The sequence below is a fragment of the Dendropsophus ebraccatus genome, chromosome 6, assembly GCF_027789765.1.
Source record: "Dendropsophus ebraccatus isolate aDenEbr1 chromosome 6, aDenEbr1.pat, whole genome shotgun sequence".
Lineage (NCBI taxonomy): Eukaryota > Metazoa > Chordata > Amphibia > Anura > Hylidae > Dendropsophus > Dendropsophus ebraccatus.
The window spans coordinates 38,674,303-38,699,449 of NC_091459.1; the positions used below are offsets into that span (position 1 = coordinate 38,674,303).

General features: G+C 46.0%; 2 protein-coding genes and 1 long non-coding RNA gene across 6 annotated transcripts in view; 1 reads left to right on the forward strand and 2 right to left on the reverse strand.

The window, feature by feature from the left end:
* The window catches only part of METTL24 (methyltransferase like 24), a 45,902-nt gene extending 38,444 nt beyond the window's left edge, over positions 1–7,458 (reverse strand). Inside the window, exon 1 of the mRNA XM_069974837.1 lies at positions 6,989–7,458. Within this exon, the coding sequence (XP_069830938.1) occupies positions 6,989–7,282 (294 nt within the window). The 5' untranslated portion in view covers positions 7,283–7,458. The remainder of the gene's footprint in view (positions 1–6,988) is intronic.
* LOC138795564 (uncharacterized) lies at positions 3–25,046 on the forward strand. 2 transcript variants are annotated; one of them, XR_011363628.1, is made up of 4 exons: positions 3–88; positions 5,704–5,764; positions 12,790–12,889; positions 24,757–25,046. It is a non-coding gene; the product is annotated as an uncharacterized lncRNA (long non-coding RNA). The 2 variants fall into 2 exon arrangements; XR_011363629.1 differs by lacking the exons at positions 3–88; positions 5,704–5,764 and adding an exon at positions 7,004–7,195.
* Positions 24,546–25,147, reverse strand: part of DDO (D-aspartate oxidase) — a 32,231-nt gene continuing 31,629 nt past the window's right edge. For all 3 annotated transcript variants that reach the window (XM_069974841.1, XM_069974842.1, XM_069974839.1), the window contains one exon: positions 24,546–25,147. In XM_069974841.1, the coding sequence (XP_069830942.1) occupies positions 24,580–25,147 (568 nt within the window). In that variant the 3' untranslated portion in view covers positions 24,546–24,579.

A 25,147-nucleotide genomic window follows, 5' to 3' on the forward strand; every position in this document is an offset into this window, starting at 1 on the left:
CATTGCATCCCACCAAGAACAACACCTGCAAGTTTGTATCCTCACCTGATGTTTGCGCGGGTTTCCTCCCACACTGCGAAATATACAGGTAGGTGAACTTGGAATTTAGATTGTGAGCCCCAATGGGGACAGGGACCAATCAGAGTGATGATAATGTATCAAAATTTTGCAGTAAGCCAAACTAGGGTTTGGCTGCGATGTTTCGAAGCGAGCACTTCTTTCTCAAGCATGCTTGAGAAATAAGAGCTCGCTTTGAAACGTCGCAGACGTGAACTCTCCATACGCTGTTCTGTGAGTGGTAGTAGTATCCCAATGTGAACATGGACTAGCCCGGCTGGGCAGTGGACTTTTAACTAGTGATGTATTGCTATACCCCTCTTATGAGCGCCATTTTTATCTGAGCACTAAGTGGTGAAGTATTGTTATTTTTTCTGTTTGAAGAAGAATAAATTATGAAACAGTAGAGCCTGTGTGTCATTTGCTGTTGGATTGCCTACGGGAGTACAGGCTCCTATTCACACATGGAGAGGAGGAAAAAAGCGCAGTGTAATTACTATTTGTTGCATGCTGCACACAGAGTAAGCTTGCCTCGGACACCCCTTTAAAGTGTATCTGTCATCATAAAAACTTTTGGAATGTCATAGAGACACGTCAAAAGTTTTGATTGGTCCAGGTCTGAGTGTTTAGACCCGTGCCGATCATGAAAATGAGTCGGGAGAGGACTGTGCTAAGCACAGTCCTCTTCTGGCTCTGTGTCACATGATGAGTCGGGCAAGTTTATCAGCCCAACTCATTTTTTTCTGACACAGGGCAGTGAGCGGATCAGTACTCACGATTGGTACGGTCTGAACACTCAGACCCTGACTGATCAAAACTTTTGACATATCTCTATGACATACCATCAAACAAATAGTCCAACAGCACCGAGTATAGAGATTCGGTCAATAGGTATGGGATGCACGAAAGAAAGTCCTCAATCCCAAGTGAGGACCAAATAGAATCCAGAAAAAAAGTTGTCTGACAGCATCCAGTAGTGCAAAAGTGCAAGGGTTTTTTGAAGCAACATACACGGTGGCAAAGTTTCGACCTCTGTGGGTCTTTCTCAACTTTCTTTCTGGATGTCACTATGACATGTCAAAAGTTTTTCATGATGACAGGAACACTTTGACTGCAGACCGAAACAACTGACAGGATTACGGATTTGTATCAGTAACTGTTCCCATTTGCACCGACCCACTGAAGGAAACGGTCTGTAAATACAGCCTGTATTGTGACCTGCCAGTATTTTATGTGGCACAGATCACGACCCTTTTACAGATCCACAGCAACTATGTGTAAATGGGTCTATGAAAATCAGTGGGTACAGGGGCGTAGCTAATGTCTCGTGGGCCCTGGTGCAAGAGGTCAACTTGGGCCCCCTCCCCCCTTTCCAAACGATGCTATTGATAGATAGATAGATAGATAGATAGATAGATAGATAGATAGATAGATAGATAGATAGATAAAATCTCAAGACTGATATTACCAATACCACCAGTATATAGGAAATATTATCACCACAAATATTGCCGCCATACTGTTACTGACCAAATTCCGTATACGGAGACCAATATTGCCAATAATACCAGTATACCAGTAAGGGGAAAATATTACTGCCACACCACAACCACTACCATATTGTTACTGACCAAATCATGTATACTAAGATCAATAAAACATAGTAACAGATTACAAGTAATAAATATTACCACCGCATACTGACTAACACCGCCACATACTGACTAACACCGCCACATCCTGACTAACACCACCACATACTGACTAATACCACCGCTGATACTGACTAATACCACCACATGCTGACTAGCACTGCAGCTGCTACTGAATAATACCACCACTGCTACTGACTAATACCACCACCGATGCTACTGACTAATACCACCACATACTAACACCACCGCTGCTACTGACTAATACCAGCACATACTGACTAACACCGCAGCTGCTACTGAATAAAATCCACTATACAAAGATCACTATCACATACAATCTCATACAGTCACATAGAGGGAGACCCAGCTCTACGCAGACTCTTTACACCATATACATTACAGTGCAGATAGATTTAGTGACTCACAGGGGGACGTCTTCTCTGATCGGAGTTCTTCCCTTTTCATCTTCTTCTCCATCTGCCCTGGGCTGTTATGAGAACTTCTCTGAGCCACGAATCCACAGAATCTGCCAGACAAACATATTAGGCTCCACACTCTGGCACCATCCTCATCTCTCTACAAACTGCACATCTGTATTGGCACCTTTACACCCTCGTTTAGTGGGTAGGCTGGCTCTATGTGATCCCCCTTATAGTATAGGCCCCTCTCTGTGTGGTCCACTATAGTACATGCCCTATTGTATACACCCCCGTGTAGTCCCCCTTATAGATGGCCCCCCATGTATCCCCCTTATAGATGTCCCCACATGTGTTATCTCCCTTATAGATGGCCCCCCCCCAGGTAATACCCCTTATAGATGGCCCCCCCAGGTAATACCCCTTATAGATGGCCCCCCTAGGTAATACCCCTTATAGATGGCCCACCCAGGTAATACCCTTTATAGATGCCCCCCCCCCAGGTAATACCCCTTATAGATGCCCCCCCGGGTAATACACCTTATAGATGGCCCCCCCAGGTAATACCCCTTATAGATGCCCCCCCCAGGTAATACCCCTTATAGATGGCCCCCCTAGGTAATACCCCTTATAGATGCCCCCCCCCAGGAAATACCCCTTATAGATGCCATTCCCAGGTAATACCCCTTATAGATGCCCCCTCCAGGTAATACCCCTTATAGATGCCCCCCAGGTAATACCCCTTAAAGATGGCCCCCCAGGTAATACCCCTTATAGATGGCCCCCCCAGGTAATACCCCTTATAGATGGCCCCCCCAGGTAATACCCCTTATAGATGGCCCCCCCTAGGTAATACCCCTTATAGATGCCCCCCTAGGTAATACCCCTTATAGATGGCTCCCCCCAGGTAATATCCCTTATAGATGCCCCCCCAGGTAATACCCCTTATAGATGGCCCACCCAGGTAATACCCTTTATAGATGCCCCCTCCAGGTAATACCCCTTATAGATGCCCCCCAGGTAATACCCCTTAAAGATGGCCCCCCAGGTAATACCCCTTATAGATGGCCCCCCCAGGTAATACCCCTTATAGATGGCCCCCCCAGGTAATACCCCTTATAGATGGCCCCCCCTAGGTAATACCCCTTATAGATGCCCCCCTAGGTAATACCCCTTATAGATGGCTCCCCCCAGGTAATATCCCTTATAGATGCCCCCCCAGGTAATACCCCTTATAGATGGCCCACCCAGGTAATACCCTTTATAGATGCCCCCCCAGGTAATACCCCTTATAGATGCCCCCCTGGGTAATACCCCTTATAGATGCCCCCCCCCGTTAATACCCCTTATAGATGGCCACCCAGGTAATACCCCTTATAGATTGCCCCCCCAGGTAATACCCCTTATAGATGCCCCCTCCAGGTAATACCCCTTATAGATGCCCCCCAAGATAATACCCCTTAAAGATGGCCCACCAATTTAATACCCCTTAAAGATGGCCCCACCAGGTAATACCCCTTATAGATGGCCCCCCGAGGTAATACCCCTTATAGATGCCCCCCCCAGGTAATACCCCTTATAGATGCCCCCCCAGGTAATACCCCTTATAGATGCCCCCCCAGGTAATAACTCTTATAGATGGCCCCCCCAGGTAATACCCCTTATACATGCCCCCCCAGGTAATACCCCTTATACATGCCCCCCCCAGGTAATACCCCTTTTCCTTGCCCCCCCTCAGGTAATACCCCTGATAGCCCCCCCAGGTTATACCCCTTATACATGCCTCCCCTTCTCAGGTAATACCCCTGATAGATGGCCCCCAGTCTGTGCAAAAAAAACAAAACACAAACACAACTCACCTGACAAATTTCCTCCTGCAGTCCGGTCTGGCTGTCAGCTAGCGCGCGGCTCCAGCCTCCCCGGCTCTGTCTTGTCCCCGGCAGCTCAGGCATCAGTGAGCTCAGTGTGCACGCTGGGGATGTTAGTTCCGGCACGGGGGCGCTTGTTATAGACGCACCCTGTGCCGGAAGTACTTCCCTGAAGCACACTGACCTCACTGATGCATGTGCTGCCGGGGACGAGACAGAGCTGGGGTAGCGGGAGCCGCGCGTTAGCCGGGGGGCCCGTCCCAGCCTCCCTCTTGTGACCGCAAGCAAAATCCTGCTTGCGGTCACAAAAGGGAATGGGAGAGGGCAGTGCGGTGGCAAGGAGGGGCCTAGCGGGTACTACGCCACTGTGTGGGTACTATACTGTTCGCAATTACAGATCCGTAATTGCATACAGTATAAGGCTATGCTCACACAACATTTTTTCTGCCATATTTTGAACGGTAAATATATGGCCAAAAACAAAAAATGTGAGAACATAGCCTAATAATTATGTGCGAAAGGGGCCTAAGAATTAAAGAGACTGTCAACCCCAAAACACTTCCTAAATTTAAAGAGGTATTCCAGAAAAATTCACTTAGGGTAGAGGAAAAGTAGGGGGGGGGGTGTCCGACCTCTGTACCCCCAATCAATCAGGCCTCACCACACCAGCTCTGTTATGAATAGAGCCTTGGGTCAGCACGTCGACCCGCGACTCTATTCATTCCTATGGAGCGACGGAAAGAGGCGAGTCCCTGGAAGAGCACTGAACTTGGCTCTTTCCAGCAGCTCCATAGGAATGAATAGAGCCGGGGCTCACGTACAGTACCCACGGCTCTATTTATAACAAAGAAGCCGGGGCCCAATACAGAGATCGGTGGGGGGTACAGAGGCTGGACCCCCTGAGATCTCCTGCTTTTCACCTATCCTGCGGAAAAGTAAATTTTTCATGGAATACCTCTTTAAGTTATCAGTTGATAGATTTAACAAAGTTAATTCGGAATCTGCAATTTTTATCTTTCTATGTTCTTGCATTCCTTTGCTATAAGCCACAAAGAAGGGGTCTAAGTAGTCCTCTCCATTATATTCTAAGTAGGCCTCTCTATGCATCTACATGCCCAGTTTACAGGCTTACAGCTTGGAAATGCAAAATAGTAAAAAGACAAATTACAGATTTGGAATCAGCATTGCTTACAGATTTACAGATTATTTTAGTTTAGGGGTTGGGTAAGGTGGCTTGAAGGTGACAGAGACACTTTAAACAATTCTAGGCTTCACCTAACCAGTCAAATCATTGCCACCATTTTCTAATCTTCTTCGGAAGGCTTAAAGGGGTTATCCAGCGTGGGGGCTATTTTGATGTGGCCGGGATCCCGCCTCCTTCACTGAGTGGCTGAGCGGACCTGAGACGTCACGTCTCGGGCCCGTGTCAAACACCTGGAAGCGGCCGGGAACCGGGCACCGGAGCGCCTTGATGCGGGACCCGCCGCTGGAAGCGGGGAGGTGAGTGGACGTCTTTTTTTTCCAGCCACCTCCTCCCCGGACACATCTAAAAATAGCCCCCACGCTGGATAACCCCTTTAAGGATTAAGTACATGTGAAGATACCCAAAGAAAGAAAGATGGGGTCTGAATCAGAAAAGACTTTCACTATTTCTCTACGATCTGTTGCTATTATATTATTGCTAATGTCATTCTTCTCCATACACAGGTTGACAGAGACTGCTTTAAAGGATATTTCCAATAAAACCTGAGGCGTACGCTTCAGCAAGGTATAATTACACACATTTATGTCATTTGCTTTTTGTCAAGGGTTTAGATTTATTTGTTTTGTTGCTTTTTTTACTGTAAGAACAGGGCAGCCTATAGCACTATTCCTGCTGTCAATAATAGTAAATGCCCGATAGTTCTGACAGATCCCACTAATGCCAGCGCTGCAGCATTTTTACAATATCTACAAGTACCTACAAACACCATTCCCTTTATAGCAGCAGTGCAACAGAACTGCACTGGGGTACCCTACATTGCAGCATTTTCACGCATGCTAACAATGAAAAGGCTCTAGTTCTGTCCCTGCTAAGTAGGATGTCCCTGCTATGTATGGGGTTCCTGGCCTGTAGGGTGTCACTGCTATGTAGGGTGTCAATGGCCTGTAGGGTGTCCCTACTATTTAGGGTGTCCCAGCTATGTAGGGTGTCAATGACCTGCAGAGTGTCCCTGCTATGTAGGGTGTCACTGCTATGTAGGGTGTCACTGACCTGCAGGGTGTCCCTGCTATGTAGGGTGTCCCTGCTATGTAGGGTGTCACTGACCTGTAGGGTGTCCCTGCTATGTAGGGTGTCCCTGACCTGCAGGGTGTCCCTGCTATGTAGGGTGTCCCTGTTATGTAGGGTGTCACTGACCTGTAGGGTGTCACTGACCTGTAGGGTGTCCCTGCTATGTAGGGTGTCAATGACCTGCAGAGTGTCCCTGCTATGTAGGGTGTCCCAGCTATGTAGGGTGTCACTGACCTGCAGGGTGTCCCTGTTATGTAGGGTGTCCCTGCTATGTAGGGTGTCCCTGACCTGCAGGGTGTCCCTGCTATGTAGGGTGTCACTGACCTGTAGGGTGTCACTGACCTGTAGGGTGTCACTGACCTGTAGGGTGTCCCTGCTATAAAGGGTGTCACTGACCTGCAGGATGTCCCTGCTATGTAGGGTGTCACTGAGCTGCAGGGTGTCCCTGCTATGTAGGGTGTCCCTGCTATGTAGGGTGTCCCTGCTATGTAGGGTGTCCCTGCTATGTAGGGTGTCCCTGCTATGTAGGGTGTCCCTGCTATGTAGGGTGTCAGTGACCTGTAGGGTGTCAGTGACCTTTAGGGTGTCGCTGCTATGTAGGGTGTCAGTGACCTGTAGGGTGTCAGTGGCCTGTAGGGTGTCCTTGCTATGTAGGGTGTCCTTGCTATGTAGGGTGTCCCTGCTATGCAGGGTGTCCCTGTTATGTAGGGTGTCACTGACCTGCAGGGTGTCCCTCCTGTGCACACCCGCCTGGCTCGTCCCCTTGCTGCTGCTGCTGCCGCTGCTCCGTCGCACGTAGATCACCTGCCTCTTGCTGGGCACTTCCTCCAGCCTCCGGTTGTACAGCTCCGCTCCCGGCTCCTTGGGCGGCTCTCTGACCAGCAGCCCGGGCTGGGACAATGACTTACGCCGGAGCTCAGCGGAGAAGTGAGTGCAGAGCAGGGCGGCCAGGCACAGGGCGAGGAGGCGCAGGGTGCAGGTTCTCCAGCGCAGCCTCAGCTCCCTGCACAGCATCCTCCGAGCAGCCCGGGAGAGGAGACCACCGCATGGAGGGGCTGCCCCGCCGCCGGCGACCCTCAGGTGACAGTCCAGACCCGGAGGACGGGAGGCTGAGGAGCCCTGTGTGTCACCTCTAGTGCAGCTCTCAGCCTCCTCAGCCTCTCCCCGCCCCACACTCGGCTCGTCCCAGCACCGCGCTCCCCCGCCACTGCTCTATGTCCCGAACACAGCAGCCACAGCCGCAGGGTCCTGTACACACACACATCACCACAGGGGTCCTGTACACACACACATCACCACAGGGGTCCTGTACACACATCACAGGGGTCCTGTACACACATCACCACAGGGGTCCTGTACACACACACATCACCACAGGGGTCCTGTACACACATCACAGGGGTCCTGTACACACACACATCACCACAGGGGTCCTGTACACACACACACATCACCACAGGGGTCCTGTACACACATCACAGGGGTCCTGTACACACACACATCACCACAGGGGTCCTGTACACACACACATCACCACAGGGGTCCTGTACACACATCACCACAGGGGGACTGTACACACATCATCACAGGGGTCCTGTACACACACATCACCACAGGGGTCCTGTACACACATCCCCACAGGGGTCCTGTACACACATCACCACAGGGGTCCTGTACACACATCACCACAGGGGTCCTGTACACACACATCACCACAGGGGTCCTGTACACACACATCACCACAGGGGTCCTGTACACACATCACCACAGGGGTCCTGTACACACATCACCACAGGGGTCCTGTACACACACACATCACCACAGGGGTCCTGTACACACACATCACCACAGGGGTCCTGTACACACACATCACCACAGGGGTCCTGTACACACACACACATCACCACAGGGGTCCTGTACACACACATCACCACAGGGGTCCTGTACACACACATCACCACAGGGGTCCTGTACACACACATCACCACAGGGGTCCTGTACACACATCACCACAGGGGTCCTGTACACACACATCACCACAGGGGTCCTGTACACACACATCACCACAGGGGTCCTGTACACACACATCACCACAGGGGTCCTGTACACACACATCACCACAGGGGTCCTATACACACACATCACCACAGGGGTCCTGTACACACACATCACCACAGGGGTCCTGTACACACACATCACCACAGGGGTCCTATACACACACATCACCACAGGGGTCCTATACACACACATCACCACAGGGGTCCTGTACACACACACATCACCACAGGGGTCCTGTACACACATCACCACAGGGGGCCTGTACACACATCACCACAGGGGTCCTGTACACACATCACCACAGGGGTCCTGTACACACATCACCACAGGGGTCCTGTACACACATCACCACAGGGGTCCTGTACACACACATCACCACAGGGGTCCTGTACACACACAGAACCGCATTCACTGCACGGGTCCAAACACATCTATGAGGGCTAAGTCCTAACATTTGCACCTTGACTTTTTTTTTTACCTCTTTGCACCTGAAACTTTTCTTTTGGGACTTATGGATAGCGCCCACATTACTGAATAGCGCCTTATACACCCCGTTATTTTTACATGGCTTCCAGAAGGGAAGAAGGTGACAGGGAGAGCTGACCGCAGCAAAATGTCCGTTTATATAGGACACCACACAACTTATGGTCCTTTCACACGGAGCGATAATTCGCCCAATGGATCGTTTAACAATTTTGGGGCACCGATTTGGTTTTTTATAATGATCAGCGTTTAGACGGAAAGATAAATCGTTTAAAAAATTGTTATTGCGATCGTTTTAAGATCGCTGAAGCCCATCTCACACATAAGGTGAATCGGTGAAAGACTGTTTAGGCAAAGCGATCTGCGAATTTTCAGAGAACGACCTACGACAATTTGAGAACATGTTAAAAAATCACAACAAATGATTTCTCGCTCTTTACTTGACGTTCTCTGTGTTTACACGAGACATAAATACGATTGTTGTCGCGAATTGTTTACCGATAATCACTTTGTCTAGATGCACCATTTTAGAATTACAACCTCTAAATAGATACGGAGCAGAGACCTAACCCCCTATAGATACAGAGCAGAGACCCTAACCTCCTATAGATACAGAGCAGAGACCCTAACCCCCTAAGATACAGAGAAGAGACCCAGCCCCCTATAGATACAGAGCAGAGACCCTAACCTCCTATAGATACAGAGCAGAGACCCTAACCCCTATAGATACAGAGCAGAGACCCTAACCCCCTATAGATACAGAGCAGAGACCCTAACCCCCTATAGATACAGAGCAGAGACCTAACCCCCTATAGATACAGAGCAGAGACCTAACCCCCTATAGATACAGAGCAGAGACCTAACCCCCTATAGATACAGAGCAGAGACCTAACCCCTATAGATACAGAGCAGAGACCTAACCCCCTATAGATACAGAGCAGAGACCTAACCCCCTATAGATACAGAGCAGAGACCCAGCCCCCTATAGATACAGAGCAGAGACCCTAACCCTATATAGACACAGAGCAGAGACCTAGCCCCCTTAAGATACAGAGCAGAGGCCTAGCCCCTATAGATACAGAGCAGAGACCTAACCCCCTTAAGATACAGAGCAGAGGCCTAGCCCCTATAGATACAGAGCAGAGACCCTAACCTCCTATAGATACAGAGCAGAGACCTAGCCCCCTATAGATACAGAGCAGAGACCCTAACCCCCTTAAGATACAGAGCAGAGGCCTAGCCCCTATAGATACAGAGCAGAGACCTAACCCCCTATAGATACAGAGCAGACCCCTAAATACATATAGGCCACAGACCAGAATCCACTATATTAGGATATATTCACATTAGGATTGGCTGCGGATCGGTGCATAGAAAATGTGCATTATGATTCTTCAGCAAAACAAATCAATTTATTTAAAATATCTGCAGCAGATCAGTGGTTTATTACATATATTTCGGCCAGGTTCACACTGCGTTCATGCTGTCCGCCACAGGTATCCTACCAAGAATGGGATGCTGATGTATACTGTGACGTATACAGCAGTGGGCACCATTCATTTCAGGGAAAGATCCATATAATCTGCAGGAGAAATCCCGGACCTGCCTATGGATTTGCACCACGGATTTGCTGTCCATGCTGCAGACTTTGGCGCGGTTTCGCCCTGGTTTTTGGTCGCAGACTAGCACCATTCAATAACACTCATCATGGTCCATGGTGAAATTGTCCATGTGAAAATAAGTGACTTGTTATTAGTCCATGGTGGAAAACTCTACTATTGTGCTGAGATGTAGTACGGGGGTTTCACATACAATTCCCATGTGGCTTCTGCATCGGAATACTGTATGTGTGAAAAAAATCCTTTGTTTGAACAAAGCCCAAAGGGTTGGATTTTATTATTTATTTAACCCAGATCACATTTCCGTATTTTATTTGATTGATCTTATTGTTTCAGTCCCTCGGGCACTTGTTCAGGTCTCCCTGTAATCCCATTAGGTACAGTCTATAATCTACATGAGTGAAGATCCCAGGTATGACTGGTGCATTAGGTCGGCTGGGACAGACAGAAGGAGGTTAGGGCTGTATTGTAATTATGTGCTAGAGAAATATGAGTGGAATGCCTGGTATTAGAGTATAACCACAGCACACTGGGAAGATGTGGAGCTTAGAATAGGTCGGCACAAAAGACTGGGGAATAATGGCTCCCCCACCAGACTCCCTTGTGCTGACCTGTAGGGAATGCTATGACACAATAATACCATTTCATGCTGTCTGGTCAGCGGTGTCACTATGCCTGCGGCACCCGAGTGATTGAGTTTCCTGCTACTTTGTACAATATCACCATAGCTGACCTCCTGGTTTTATGTTTCTACTGTTCATATATATATATATATATATATATATATATATATATATATATATATATATATATACACTGTATATATATATATATATAATATTTTTTTTTAGTATACATCCATCTCAAACACTGCTAAAAAAAAATAAATAGAATCATTGATGCAGAAAATTAACTAGCTCAGGCATTAGCTGATCAAAACCACCTGCAGAGTTACTGTATAAAGGTCAGGCACCCTCAATAGACTAGTGTGTCCTCCATAGAAGAATACACAACAATGATAACATCACTCTCCAAACGTTCTAATAATGAACAGAGCCGCGAAGGTCTAACTAGGACCTGACGGAAAGAATTTCACCTGTTGGACGAGGCAGATTCCAAGCTCTCTGTCCTAACAAAAGCCTTATTCAGCGGATGGAAACAAGTCACTATGATACTCTGCCTTTCAGTTCCTATGGAACGATGTCTATATAATCAAACCAGTCCTTTTCTTATGGAGCTATGGACTATAGCCATATGTTATATGGGTAAAAACACAAGTTGCAGAGTCAGCTGCGTTTGACCACATACTAGAGGCCTATATATTGGGGGGACTGCTAACTGGCGGCTATCTATAGGGAGTAACTATTTACTTGTATACTGGTTGGAAGTACCTACTGGAAGCTAGCAATGGTTCAATCAACATACTTGGGGCCTATATACAGGGGGAATTGTGTACTAGGGGCTATATACAGGGGGATTCTACCTACAGTGGCCTATCCACAGAGGAAACTACTTACTTTTGACCTACATACTGTGTGAGAAACTACCTACTGGGGGCTATCCACAGGGTAAAAGAGGTTACTTTGAGCCAATATACTGGAGGGAACTGCTTACTGGGGGCTATCTACAGGGGGTAACTACCTAATGGGAGCTATCCACAGGGGGAAACTTCATACTTGGGGCCTATACACTACAGGGAACTGTCTACTAGGCACTATATACTAGGGGAAATTACCTACTATGGGCTATCTACAGAGGGTAACTACCTATGGGTGCTATCTACAGAGGGTAACTACCTACTGAGGGATATCTACTGGGGAATCTACCTATTGGGAGCTGTCCACAGAGGGGAAACTACTTATCGTAGGTGGTGTTGGTCTATGTACAGTCTTTTTTTTTTTTTAGTAACGACATAGTTTTAATAGTGTGGCAGAATTATTTTCTAACCCCTCACCCCCATTAACCTTGAGAAAATCCTTTGTACCCTGACAGTAAAAGTCCTTAGAGTCGTTCCGCCATCACAATTTGGGAGAACTTTCCTTCTAGCGGGGAGTCCTGAGGCCAGTTGCGGCGCTCACTGTGGGCATGGGGAGAGGTAAGTTCATACTCCTGATCAAATTCCCTCCTGCCGGCTGCAAGATTAAAAAAAATACTTTAATTATTTGGATATATAAAAATGGGATTAACCAACCCCACATTATACTGCAGGACAAGCAGAGACAATTTTATTTGGGGGTTGTTCTGCTAAGAAACTTCAGAAGTAGCTATTATCCGCACATGAACAGCTCTTTAAATCTGTTCTGTTCTTCTTGCAGAGAACAAGGGATCGCAGGGTGACCATTGTGTCTTTTGTTTTTACAGCAAACTTTGCTCTGCTCCAGAGCCTAGAGGAGCACCGTGTAAGGCTTTTGCCAATACAATGGGGTCTTGGGTATGCCATTATGTTTGGTCAATATGCACGGTAAGTACACACTAGTTAGTTGATAATCCCTCTTTTTGTTTTGTGCAATAAATACACTCCTAAACATTGAAATTGCAAGACCAAGAAGGAAAAATTCATAAAGGCCATCTTAATGTAGAGATTGGCCGAAACACATTGCAAATAAACTTACTACTTGGTGAAGATACACTTAGCGTGATATCTGGTACATATAACACATGCATGCTGAATACAGGGCCGTTTTAATACACAGGTGGGCCTGGTGCAAAGCCCTCAAGAGTGATGTCACTCGAGCGCCAGCACCAGAGACAGAGAGCGGCCTCTTGTGACCGTGGCGGCCACAAGAGTGACTGACAGGGAGGGAGCCAATGGCTCTCTCTCTGTCAGTGCTGCTGCAGGTAACTATGAGCGCTCGTTACGACCGCTCATAGTTACTGTGCAGAGCGCAGCAGTGGGCGGAGGGGCCCTGCAGTGGGGGGCCATGAATGGGTAAGTAGACTACCCATCCATGGCACCCCCCGACAGGCTGGGGGGGCCTTTAACCAGTGGGCCTGGTGCAGGTGCACCAATTGCCCTCTGGTTAAAGTGGCCCTGGCTGAATATCCTTGCAATCTCCACACCTGCGCCGATCTTAAGAGGGAATCCTTGGTCCTGGTCCTGCTCGGATCGCTACTACTACATTTACATACACCAATCCTTTGGTGTCCCCGAACTGGCTGCGGTGCCCTTCTAATGAAGCCTACAATAGAGTTGTGCCTATTTTATAGCACAACTCAACTAGGTGAGTGCTTTTATTAAGACTTCTCATCCCCCAGTTTGTGTTTAATTTTAATACAATAGGAAGCACCCCTTGAGTTTTGTTATTGATAGACATGTAATAGGGTATCAAGGCCAGTGTACTTGTACGTCCCCATGGTCCACCTTGGATTTACTAAGTGACGCATGCTTAAATCGGATCTAAAGCTGACATATAGCAGTTGCAGGAATCTACATCAGCTCTGGAGCTGGTATAGCTTTTTGCCCGGATTTACATCTGCTAGCAGGATACATCAGGCGCAGGAGGAGGCCACGTTTCCTCCTCCCCACCTTTCCCTAAGTACGCCAGGTGCAAGTTTGATAAATTCCTCCCTCAATTTTTTTCATTTGCATATCAGTACCATGCTTAATAATCCAGTGATTTCCATAATTTGATTACTTTTGCAATTTTAATGTTGAGGAGTGTATGTATGTATTGTAATGTTGTCAAAAGCCTGCTGTTTGTTAGAGTTGTATACTTCCAAAGCATTCTTCTAACTTGAATTTTATTTCAAAAACATTAAGCTCTATTTCTGGCACCAGATGCATCCTTGAGAACATGTAAAAAAGCATGACCCCTTGGGGTTTGGATTGGTGGTAGTAATAATAATAATAATAATAATAATAATAATAATAATAATAATCAAAATCATAATATGCTTTTCTAATAAAAGTAAATTTGATAGAGGTCTGTGCCTTCCGGCTTGGGAAATTTTTGCTTAAGTGGTTTTCTAAGTAAGCAGACTTCAGATCTTATCTGCTCTGTATGGGTTTGCAAACACCTGTTCAGTGAAAGCATTATTTCATTGACTCAGCAGCTTGCCGTTTACATGCACGTCTATCCCCACAGGCTACTGACCAACCTGCCAGGTAATCTGGTAAATATTCCTTGTGGTCATTTCTAGATTTTCCAGATTATTATTAAGAATGTTTAAAACTCATAAAAATTATACCAACTAAATAGTGGTGACACTACCCATGCTTCTTCTAATTATTTGTGACTTTGGTATATTAAAAATCAGCTTAAAATTTACAGGACATGTATCGAATTCATTGTTTTTACTGATTAGAGCCAGATCCTGAAACATGTCCCTTTTTTCAGATCTGTTTATATTTATCTATTTATTTTTTGTACATTATTTTTGGAGCAACGATGTTGCCTAAGCTGTTTTTAACAGCATTAGTAATATGCTTTAGAGCAGCGTTTCCCAACCGGGGTGCCGCGGCACACTGGTGTGCCAGGAGAACCCGCCAGAGGTGCCGCGGGATCCCGGTGGGAAATGTGCGCTGTCTCTTTAAGCATCCTGAGAAGCTGCGGCCGCGCAGCTTCTCGGGATGCACGGATCACTTTCATGTTCTGCCCGCTGCTCGCAAGACGGAGCCAGAAGAGGAGGAGGAGAGCTGCTGCCTGCAGCCACACAGCGCGGATTAGGTGAGTAGGATGTTTTTTGTTTTTTTTTAGGGGCAGAGCAGGGGGCATTATTAATTCATGGGAGGCACCTCGGGGGCATTATTAGTATATGGGGGAAACTCTGGGGGCATTATTAGCTCATGGGGGGCACCTCGGGGGCATTATTAGTTCATGGGGGCACCTCTGGGGGCATTATTAGTATATGGGGGCACCTCGGGGGCGTTATTAGCTCATGGGAGCACCTCTGGGGGCATTATTAGCACATGGGGGCACCTCTGGGGGCATTATTAGCTCATGGGGGCACCTCTGGGGGCATTATTAGCTCATGGGGGCACCTCTGGGGGCATTAGTATATGGGGGCACCTCGGGGGCATTATAAGCTCATGTGGGCACCTCGGGGGCATTATTAGCTCATGGGAGCACCTCTGGGGGCATTATTAGTTCATGGGGGCACCTCTGGGGGCATTATTAGTTCATGGGGGCACCTCTGGGGGCATTAGTATATGGGGGCACCTCGGGGGCTTTATTAGCTCATGGGGGCACCTCTGGGGGCATTATTAGCTCATGGGGGCATTATTAGCTCATGGGGGCACCTCTGGAGGCATTATTAGTTCATGGGGACACCTCTGGGGGCATTATTAGTTCATGGGGGCACCTCTGGGGGCATTATTAGTATATGGGGGCACCTCTGGGAGCATTATTAGTTCATGGGGGCACCTCTGGGGGCATTATTAGTTCATGGGGGCACCTCTGGGGGCATTATTAGCTCATGGGGGCACCTCTGGGGGCATTATTAGCTCATGGGGGCACCTCTGGGGGCATTATTAGCTCATGGGGGCACAGCAGGGGATCCTACATACAGGGGGCGTCCCACATTCCTACTCGCTTTACTGCACATAACACCAAACAGTGCAGTTACTATGGGAGCCTACAGGAGGGAGAAAGGAAAGGAAGTTGCTAGAAATGTGCGGAGCCTAAATTGTTTGTCTCGCAGGTTCTGAAGAGATCAAAAGTAGCTGGAAGAAATCATCATGGCGGATGGAGAGGAAAAGGGAAAATGACTCCTCAGATCAAAGAAGATGTCACCTGTGAGTCACTGTATGATGGTTTTCTTATTTTGTAGAACATTATTTAGTAGGGGTGCCCCGAGGAAAAAATTTTTTCCAAGGGGTGCCCCGAGGTGGAAAAGGTTGGGAAGCACTGCTTTACAGCAAGCCCCATGGAGATAGAGAACAATAGACAGGACCCACAGGGAGGGGGCTGATCTGTGAGCGGCATCTATTAAAATCTCCCTCCCCGTCAACCCTATATATATACTGCTGTCAGTACTGACTGTGGCATCAATAGGGTTAAACTGCCGAGACATCTCCTGCTGAGCCCATGGAATTACCATGATGACACTGTATGTCATGGTTCCCTAATACATACCAGTATGTCAGAATGCCATGAGGTTAAAGTAATTCTTGTTGTCCCAAAAAAAAAAACTTATTGCCCCCCAAAAAAAACTTATTTAAACAGTCTTCCAGTACTTATCAGCTGCTGTATGTCCTACAGGAAGTGGTGTATTCTTTCCATTCTGACATAGTGCATTCTCTTCCACCTCTTTCCACGACAGGAACTGTCCAAAGCAGCTGCAGATCCCTATAGAAAACCTTTCCTGCTTTAGGGCGGGTTCACACTATGAACTCCGTAGAATTCCGTAGTGTGAACCCACCCTTAGACAGTTCCTGTCACAGATTTTGCTGGATTACCCCTTTACTACGTTTACACTACGTATATTTCAGTCAGTATATTTCAGTCAGTATTGCAACCAAAACCAGGAGTGGATTAAAAACACAGAAAGGCTCTGTTCACACAATGTTGAAATTGAGTGGATGGCCGCCATATAATGGCAAATATTTGCTGTTATTTTAGAACAACGGCTGTTATATTGAAATAATGACCTTTATTTACTGTTATATGGCGGCCATCCACTCAATTTCACCATTGTGTGAACAGAGCCTTTCTGTGTTTTCAATCCACTCCTGGTTTTGGTTGCAATACTGACTGAAATATACTGACTGAAATATACATATACTGACTGAAATATACGTAGTGTGAACGCAGCCTTAAGACGCGATGTAATATGTAAATGCCTCTTGTGACCGACAACTTTCCTTCTCCTGCAGGATTACAGTGTAACACTATTACTGGCTTAAGCAACTAAAGGCCCTATTAAACGAAGCAGATATTGGCCATTTCAGACAATAATCGCTTTGTGTAATAGAAGGGAAATAGAAGGGAAAAATCAGAGGACATGCATGATGTCAACATGCTAAAACACAAACGATCAGCGTAGCAACGATCTGCTGCCGTTGCTCTGGGTAACAGGAGCGGCAGCGCACCGCGCTATCTCCTTTGGGCTCCCTGAACAATCTAAAAATCATCCAGGGAGCCCCTGCAGCTCCCTGCGGCCCACCTGCACTTCCCCACTCACTGTCGGCACGTGTAATAGCGCTGGCAGCTAGCGGGGAACAAGGAGCAAGCGAGCGCTGAACTGACAGGTTGGTTCTCACTTCTCCTCTGAATCGGCCCGTGTAGTAGGGTCCTTAGTTCTCAAATGCTATCACTGACATACACTCTGTTTAGGGCTCCCAGAAAAGAAATGCATATTAACTGGTCCCTTAAAGTAGCTGCTGTGCCCTTGCGCTAAGATCTCCATCTTCTTAGGTGTGTCTTACAGAAGCCGAACTGAAGGTCTCTACAATTCACTGCTATCAAATCACTCTTCAGCTGCTCCTCCGGGGCTTCCTTTGTCAAACTCTTTTCTTTGTTTTCCTTAGGGGACTTTTGCCTCTCAAATGATCTCAACCACAGATTACTGTCCTGCCTTTTAGTCCTTTTTATAGTCTATGGTACCAGAGCGGCAATGGCAAACATCCTGAGCCAATATTCAGTAGCATTACAACAGCAAACAAATTGGCCTATACATCTACAGTTATCAGTGGGCTAAGGTTACAATATTTTTAATATACAATGGACCATTGTAACTTGAACCTCAACATACAATGTCACAGACAGGCCGGATTTCCAGTATATGTGAATGGCAAGATGATCTAACGACAAAGTGCATTTTACTGGTATATTACTGATATCACTTCAAGTGTATGCACAGATAAGCTGTCTGGTATCACCTCTCTACAGTATAGTGCTTCTCTTTTCCTGTGCCAGGATTAGCTGCTCCTATGGACACAGGTGAGTGTGACTTTATTATGTTTTCTGCTACACTATGGGCACATTTATCAATTGCGCCCCTGGCACACACCATGGAGAGTGCTCAGATTCTTGTGCAAACTCTCCTGTATTCAGGCAGAAATCTCTAGAGTAGGTATAGATTTCTGCGCCCACTGTGCGACAGCACAGGGCCCGCAGAGGTGTGCACCTCTTAATAAATCTAGCAGAGTGAATTGGTAGGGGGTGGTGCTTTATTTAAAACGAGTACACCAGTCTTGATAAAACAGTCAAATCGAGGTATAGCAGACGGCACTGCTCTCACTCACAATCATATATTAGGGATTTGTATAACTTTCTTTATGTAATAACATATTTAAAAACACATTTTGCCCGGAGTACCCCTTTAATTTATCATTCTTTAATCCTCATTTTTTCTAATCTGGTTTTTTATTTGGATAACATTTTGGGGTTTCAGAATCAATTACTAGTTTATAGAGTTTTGGTCTCAAGATACAATATTTTCAATGTACAATGGTCGTCCTGGAACCAATTAATATTGTTACTTGAGGGGCAACTGTATTGGAATATACACATTATACCATTATATCAAGTCGATAAAGACATACTAGGAGCCTTTTAAATAGGGTTTCATATAGGGGTATGTATAAGCTTACTTGTAGCTGCACAGTTACACCTGGATATTTCTCCATTCCCTCCCTGAACTGATCTGCATAATCAGATCATAGGGATAACTGAAAGTTGAACAATCAGTGTTCAGCTACCTGTTGCAGCCTGAATAACGATGGAATCATAAGGGGAAAGTAATCCACTGGGCAGCAAGTATAAAGTGTTATAGTCCACACACCAGTTTAAAGCCCTAGACCACCAGGAATTGTGGCATTCAATAATTTTCTGCTTTAGACATCCAGGAATTTTCATAACCAAAACAGCTTCTCTTCAGCAGGGTGCAAATAACATAAAGAAAACCTTGCTCCAGGCACAAAGGGTTAAATGAAAACAGGTTTCTCTCACCAGAACAGTCTGTTTAGGCTATAATAGGATTCTCCAGCTTCCCTGCCTGGAACCAACATAGGGGAACCTCAAAACGAACTCCAGGCTTCGAGGTTCAAAAAACACCCAGCTCACCTACCTTTCTGGATATTAGAAGACAGGAAAAATTTGCAATGGATACATGGAAACAGTCCATCCACCTATGGTTACTGACCAATATTCTTTGCAGCCTACCTCACATGGCCTTGCAGGATCTGCTGACACACTTCAGCCACATAAGGAACCCAGGGCCCTGTGCACCTGGTCTCACAGTGGGTCTGAGGATCTCATCCCGCTGCCTAATGGCAGTCAGAGTACCTCTGGCTAGTACATGGAGGGCTGTGCGGCCCTCCAAAGAAATGTCTCCCCACACCAGTACAGACCCACTGCCAAAATGATTATGCCGGACTATGTTGCTGGCAGGATAACATTCCCTATGGCATCTCCATGAGAAAAATCTGTGGTCACCACCTGCAGATCCGCTCCTTTATAGGGGTCGTCTTGCTACTTGCCTATCATTTCTAGCTTTTGTTTGTTCCATTTGCACAGCAGGAGAAATTGATTTACAGTCAGAGTTGCTTCATAACTGGTCAGGTTGATTTCATTGAAGTGTGATTGACTGTAGTGGAGTGCCCCCTCCCCCCCTCAACGACATCTTCTACCAATGTGATGCTGGGAGCTGGTAAAGTCTGTGAATATTCGCAGCACTGTAATGACTTACCCCACTCCCAGCATCATATCGGTAGATGACACCGTGTGTGTATGGGGGGGGGGGGGGGGGGGGGATGATGATGACTCCACTACAGGGGTTCCACGGACAGCACGTCCATGAAATGCAGAATGTGTGTATAATGCTTTATATTGTGTGTTTTAAATGTATCCTTTATTTTTTTGAGCAGTTCATATATGCACAATATACCTCTTTGAGGGATGCCCTTGTAGTCAGAAGGGGTCGCAGCTATAGGGGTCCTCATGGCGACCGGGCCCCTAGCTACAGGGGGCCCGCTGCGCCCCCTCGCCACTTCCTGCCTCTCTGCAGTTCTCCCGTCGGCTTTGGGAGAAGTGCACTGACGCTACAGACTGCAGTGTGGGGTCTTGATTCCTCCCCATCACCTGTTTCCTGCTTCACTGCTGTCCGAGGGGGAGGGGCGAGAGAGCAAGGTCCAGCACCAGGAGGCTCACAGCATGACAGAGGAGAGCACTGACCCCTGCAACAGCCGGAAATAGATCCATCACCTCAGGGCTCTGTCCTCTGATAACAGCCGAGGGAGAAAGGACGCCCCCACCTCCCCTGACCCGGCCTGCACACTGCTGCTTCCTCTGGCTGAGGTAATCCTTCTGCTCATGGAGGAGGGGTCAGATGTCACAGACTGTCACAACCTCAGGGGCAGCAGTGCAGGGTCCAGCATGTGGGTGAGGACAGTCAGCTGCTCTCTGGTCTCCTTGTCAGGGACATTTACTTGTTGTAGCAAAGTGAGTAGATTTAACCCCTTCACCTCCCCTTCTAATCACTTGTTTGCTGCAGTAAGTAAATGTCCCTGATAAGGAGACCAGTGCAGCCAGAGTGGGAAGCATGTAGGGAGACCACAGTACAGTATGTGCCCTGTATTAGGGGAGAGTGTAGGGAGACCACAGTACAGTATGTGCCCTGTATTAGGGCTGTTCACATTTAACATGTCAGCATGACTAAAGGTGCTGGAGATATAAACTATAGTGCAATGGCAGCAACACAAATCACTTTATTGGTCCAAACATAGTCTAACATGACTACATTTGAACCATTCCAGCCCCTATATGTTTATTTTGCTGGGCTCAGAAGTGTAGCATGCAAATAACATAAGAGAAGAAGCAGAGCTGAATATGGCGCTGCCATATTCAGACTCGTACTGATCGCCAGAATGAGCGGGGAGAAGACCATGCTACAGTATGTCTGCTTCCCGCTCAGTGTCTGCATAATCAGTCAGGCTCCATAGACTTACATTATAAGCCTGACTCTTTTTTTCTAACTGAGAGCGGAGAGTGGACGCACTGCAGCTGCAGTCTTCTCCCAGCTCGTTCTCCCAATCAGCACAGGTCTGAGGTCTGAGACCCGGACCAAAACCTTTAGACGTCTCTCTGTGATGTCTCTATGACATGTCAAAAGTTAATTTATGGTGACATTGACACTTTGTTCGTGCTGTGTGCGTGTCTGTGCTGTGTGTGTGTGTCTATGTGTTGTACTACAACCTCATCATGGCCTGCTGGCAGTTCATGATGGGAGTTGTGGTTTTTTAGCTGGAGAGTTAAAGATTGGTTGGTACACAATGATTAGGAAATGACACAGTACAGTCCATTAATTATAGGGGACTGTGGTACAGTACATGAGGTAGAGGCAGTGACAGTTCATTAAGACACGGTGGCACATTAGAGGGAGTCGCCTAAGAGTCATTGGATTTAATTTTTTTTGTTCTCTGACTGTCCTCCGATGGGATGGGGGGGGGGGGGCCCAAGCTAAAATTTTGCACCAGGGCCCATCAGCCTTTAGCTACGCCCCTGCCAGTGGTCAGTGACGTTTGGACTATGTCTGTATGATGGAAGTGTATGGGCACATCACAATGTGAACAGAGGTGGATTTTATTTTGATTGCCATGTCGACATTCAGGAACATGTAATGATACTTTGTATTAAAGGGATATTCTAGTAAAGAAAAATTTATCTCCCGTAGGAGATAAAGAACAGAAGCTGCAGGGAGCTGGGGTAGATAAGTATCACTTTTCCCCCATTTTTACACCAGCCCCAGCAATAAATATAAAAACTTAACTTTAACTTAACCTTTACATACTTTTATATGAAAAACCTTGATTTTTTTTGGTTTGTTGTGTTTTGATATGTGTAGAATCTAGAAGATAAATTTTATTTTCATGTATTTGTAACCATGGCAACCAGAACATCAATTGTTTGCGTTATTGGATGCATGCCATTAACTTCGAAAGGGTGAAAAATTCACATACATGCTTTCTTGTGCAGTATACAATGGCGGAATTGCTTCAGTAATAAAATGGATTAACTCCTCATAACATTTGTGGAACCTTTGAGTTATTGTGGACCACCATCACGGAATGGACGGTCTCAGAAAAGATCTTCCCGGCCGGTACTGCAGATCTTTAGTGCCGCTGAGTTCTGATGCTGGTGCTGAGTTCAGAGCTGTGCGGGCTGTGGCTGCTGGAGAGGATAATGGCAGAGGGATGCTCAGTGTCCCTCCAGTGCCCTGTGTCCCTCAGTGTCCCCCTGCCATCATCCTCTCCAGCACCCACAGCCCACACAGCTCTAGGAGTCGGGTCGTGACATCACCATTTTATTCAGGAGGTGAAACCTTGATGCAGTAGTAAGTGCAGGGAAAAAATAACTTTATGTGCATTTCCCGTAATAAGTGTATATTGGTGATTTGTATAACTTTTGGGAGGCAATACAACACTTTAATAAAAATTTTCACCGGACTTCTCCTTTAATATTGATTTGGTAAGTGATAAAAAAATTAATACAATGTAGAGATGAAATAATTCACACGAACAAGTCAAAAGAATTAACTGTCAAAAACTCTATGGCCCAGATTTATCAAATTGTATAGAATAGAAACTGTAAAATGTCCCCAGTAGCCACATAAATACTTCTGAATACTTAAAACTTGGAATCTACTTCTGTAATCATGAAGTGTTTGACCTTCTTTGTGTGAGTAGTTTATCACACTGCAAAATACAGCGTTGTACACACCCTGCTGGGCAGAAACAGTATTACACATTTTGAAAGCATTTTAGTAGATATGAGTGAACCTCATCCAAACCTGATCATTCTGCATCTGATTCCTGGTGGCTGAAGAAGTTGGATGCAGCTCTAAGGCTGTATCCATGTTTTCCAGGACTCCCTACCTCAGGACAAACCCAAGTGTACGTGCTCAAGGTTCGCTTATCTCTAATTTTTAAGCATTTCTTTTTACACTCACAAATACAGAATCTACAGGTAAGTAGATTAAGAATTTTGGTTGTATATATGTAACCAGTGATCCATCTATGTAAGAACCCCATCAGATTTGCATATTTTAGTCAGTATTTTGTATCAGTATTTATAAGCCAAAAGCAGGGGTAGGTCCAAAGCACAGAAATTGTATAAATGTGGTAGAGATTTTTCCTTTATATTTTACTCTATGTTATATTTCTAGTGGGATTTCCTTATAATACAGATTTTTGAGTAATTAGAAGTCTCAAATGCAGACCCAGACAAAGGATTGAACCACTTAAGAAAATGCCATAATCAGTGCAACTATAAATAATGATTAAAGGGGAACTCTGCACAAAATTGGCTACATGTGTGAAGGAGGGGCAGTGGATATAATAAAGAAGCTCAACTTACCCATCTCCATGCTACTGCATCCCCGCATCACAGGCTCACTGACAAGAAACAGCCCACTCAGCCAGTCAGGACTGGCTGAGCAGGTATTCCTGAGCCTGAGTCATGATAATTCAGAAGCATGAGATCCACAATTCCCGAAAGGGGTGGGGGAGCAGTAAGGCAGATCTGTTGGGGCACAGAGACAGGTAAGTAGAGCTTCTTTATTATCTTTCTGCACCCCCTGCCTGCAGTCGATTTGTTATCTTGTTATCTTGGCCTGACAGCGCCTTTAATTCAATAATTAAAGTAGTTAAATTGGGACTTTGGTTTCCATAATTTCTGCACAGATTTTACTTTTTTTGTAGTTGAAATATAACACAAATGCAACAAGGTAACACAGCAAAATTTGTTACTAAGGTATAGGGGACTTTTAGGGAAGTGTGATGCTATATTTACACAAGGTCATTTTATGGCTGTCCTTTTGGACGGCTGTCAATTTGACGGAAAAGACAGCCGTAAAACAAACATTGTGTAAACATAGCCTAAATGTGTAAAAAAAATAATAATAATAATAATAATAATAATAATAATAATAATAATTCTGTGTGATTGGGGTAAACAGGACATGCACTCCTCCTAGGTTTTCTGATAAACTCAGCTAGTCACTAAAAGAGTGCAAAAGGCCTAAAAGTCATGGCAGCATAAATCCCCTAATGTTTATTCGACGTATAGAAACAAACAAACAAAAGAAAGAAACACTCAGTTGGGGAAGTTATGAGAAGAAAAAAAAAGAAAAATTTGGGAAACCTGTTGTTTTACATATTTTATTTAAATTGTATTATTTTTTAGTTAAATTCACCTGATGTTTTGTTTGACATTATAATTTTGACTTTGCATACACATCATGTACTGACAGTATTAACTTTTGCAGTAGTTTAGTAGCTGTTTTGGCAGTTCCCCAGTGGATAGAAAACCCACCTCCACCATGACCATAGTTATGAATAATAGGGAGCTTTTGTCCATTTTTATTAAGAATGTCTTTTTCTATCCTTAGGGCTGAGCGAGTTGGCCTCAGGCCTGCCTTCTCCTGAATTACTGAGGCCCCACTCAAGGAAGGTTCCAGGTGGCAACATCTTTGGAAAATACCTTCACTGGCTTGTGCATTTGGTAAGCAGCTCCAGTCACCCTTCTGCCTTGTTCCTCCAAGAGTAACATACGATATTCCAGGGTAAATGTAAGTGCTCCCATCACCATCTCTAATAAAATGTTTTACCCAGGGAGCTTGCACTTCCAGTACTTGTCCTTTAACAGGATATATTGACTGGTCATCAAACAAATCCTTTGAGCCTAGTCCTGAACAGTTCACAACCACATCATATGTGCCATGTAGATCCCAGACGTTGCTTACTTTTCTTCTTTCTAAATATCCTCCATTGCTTTTAAAT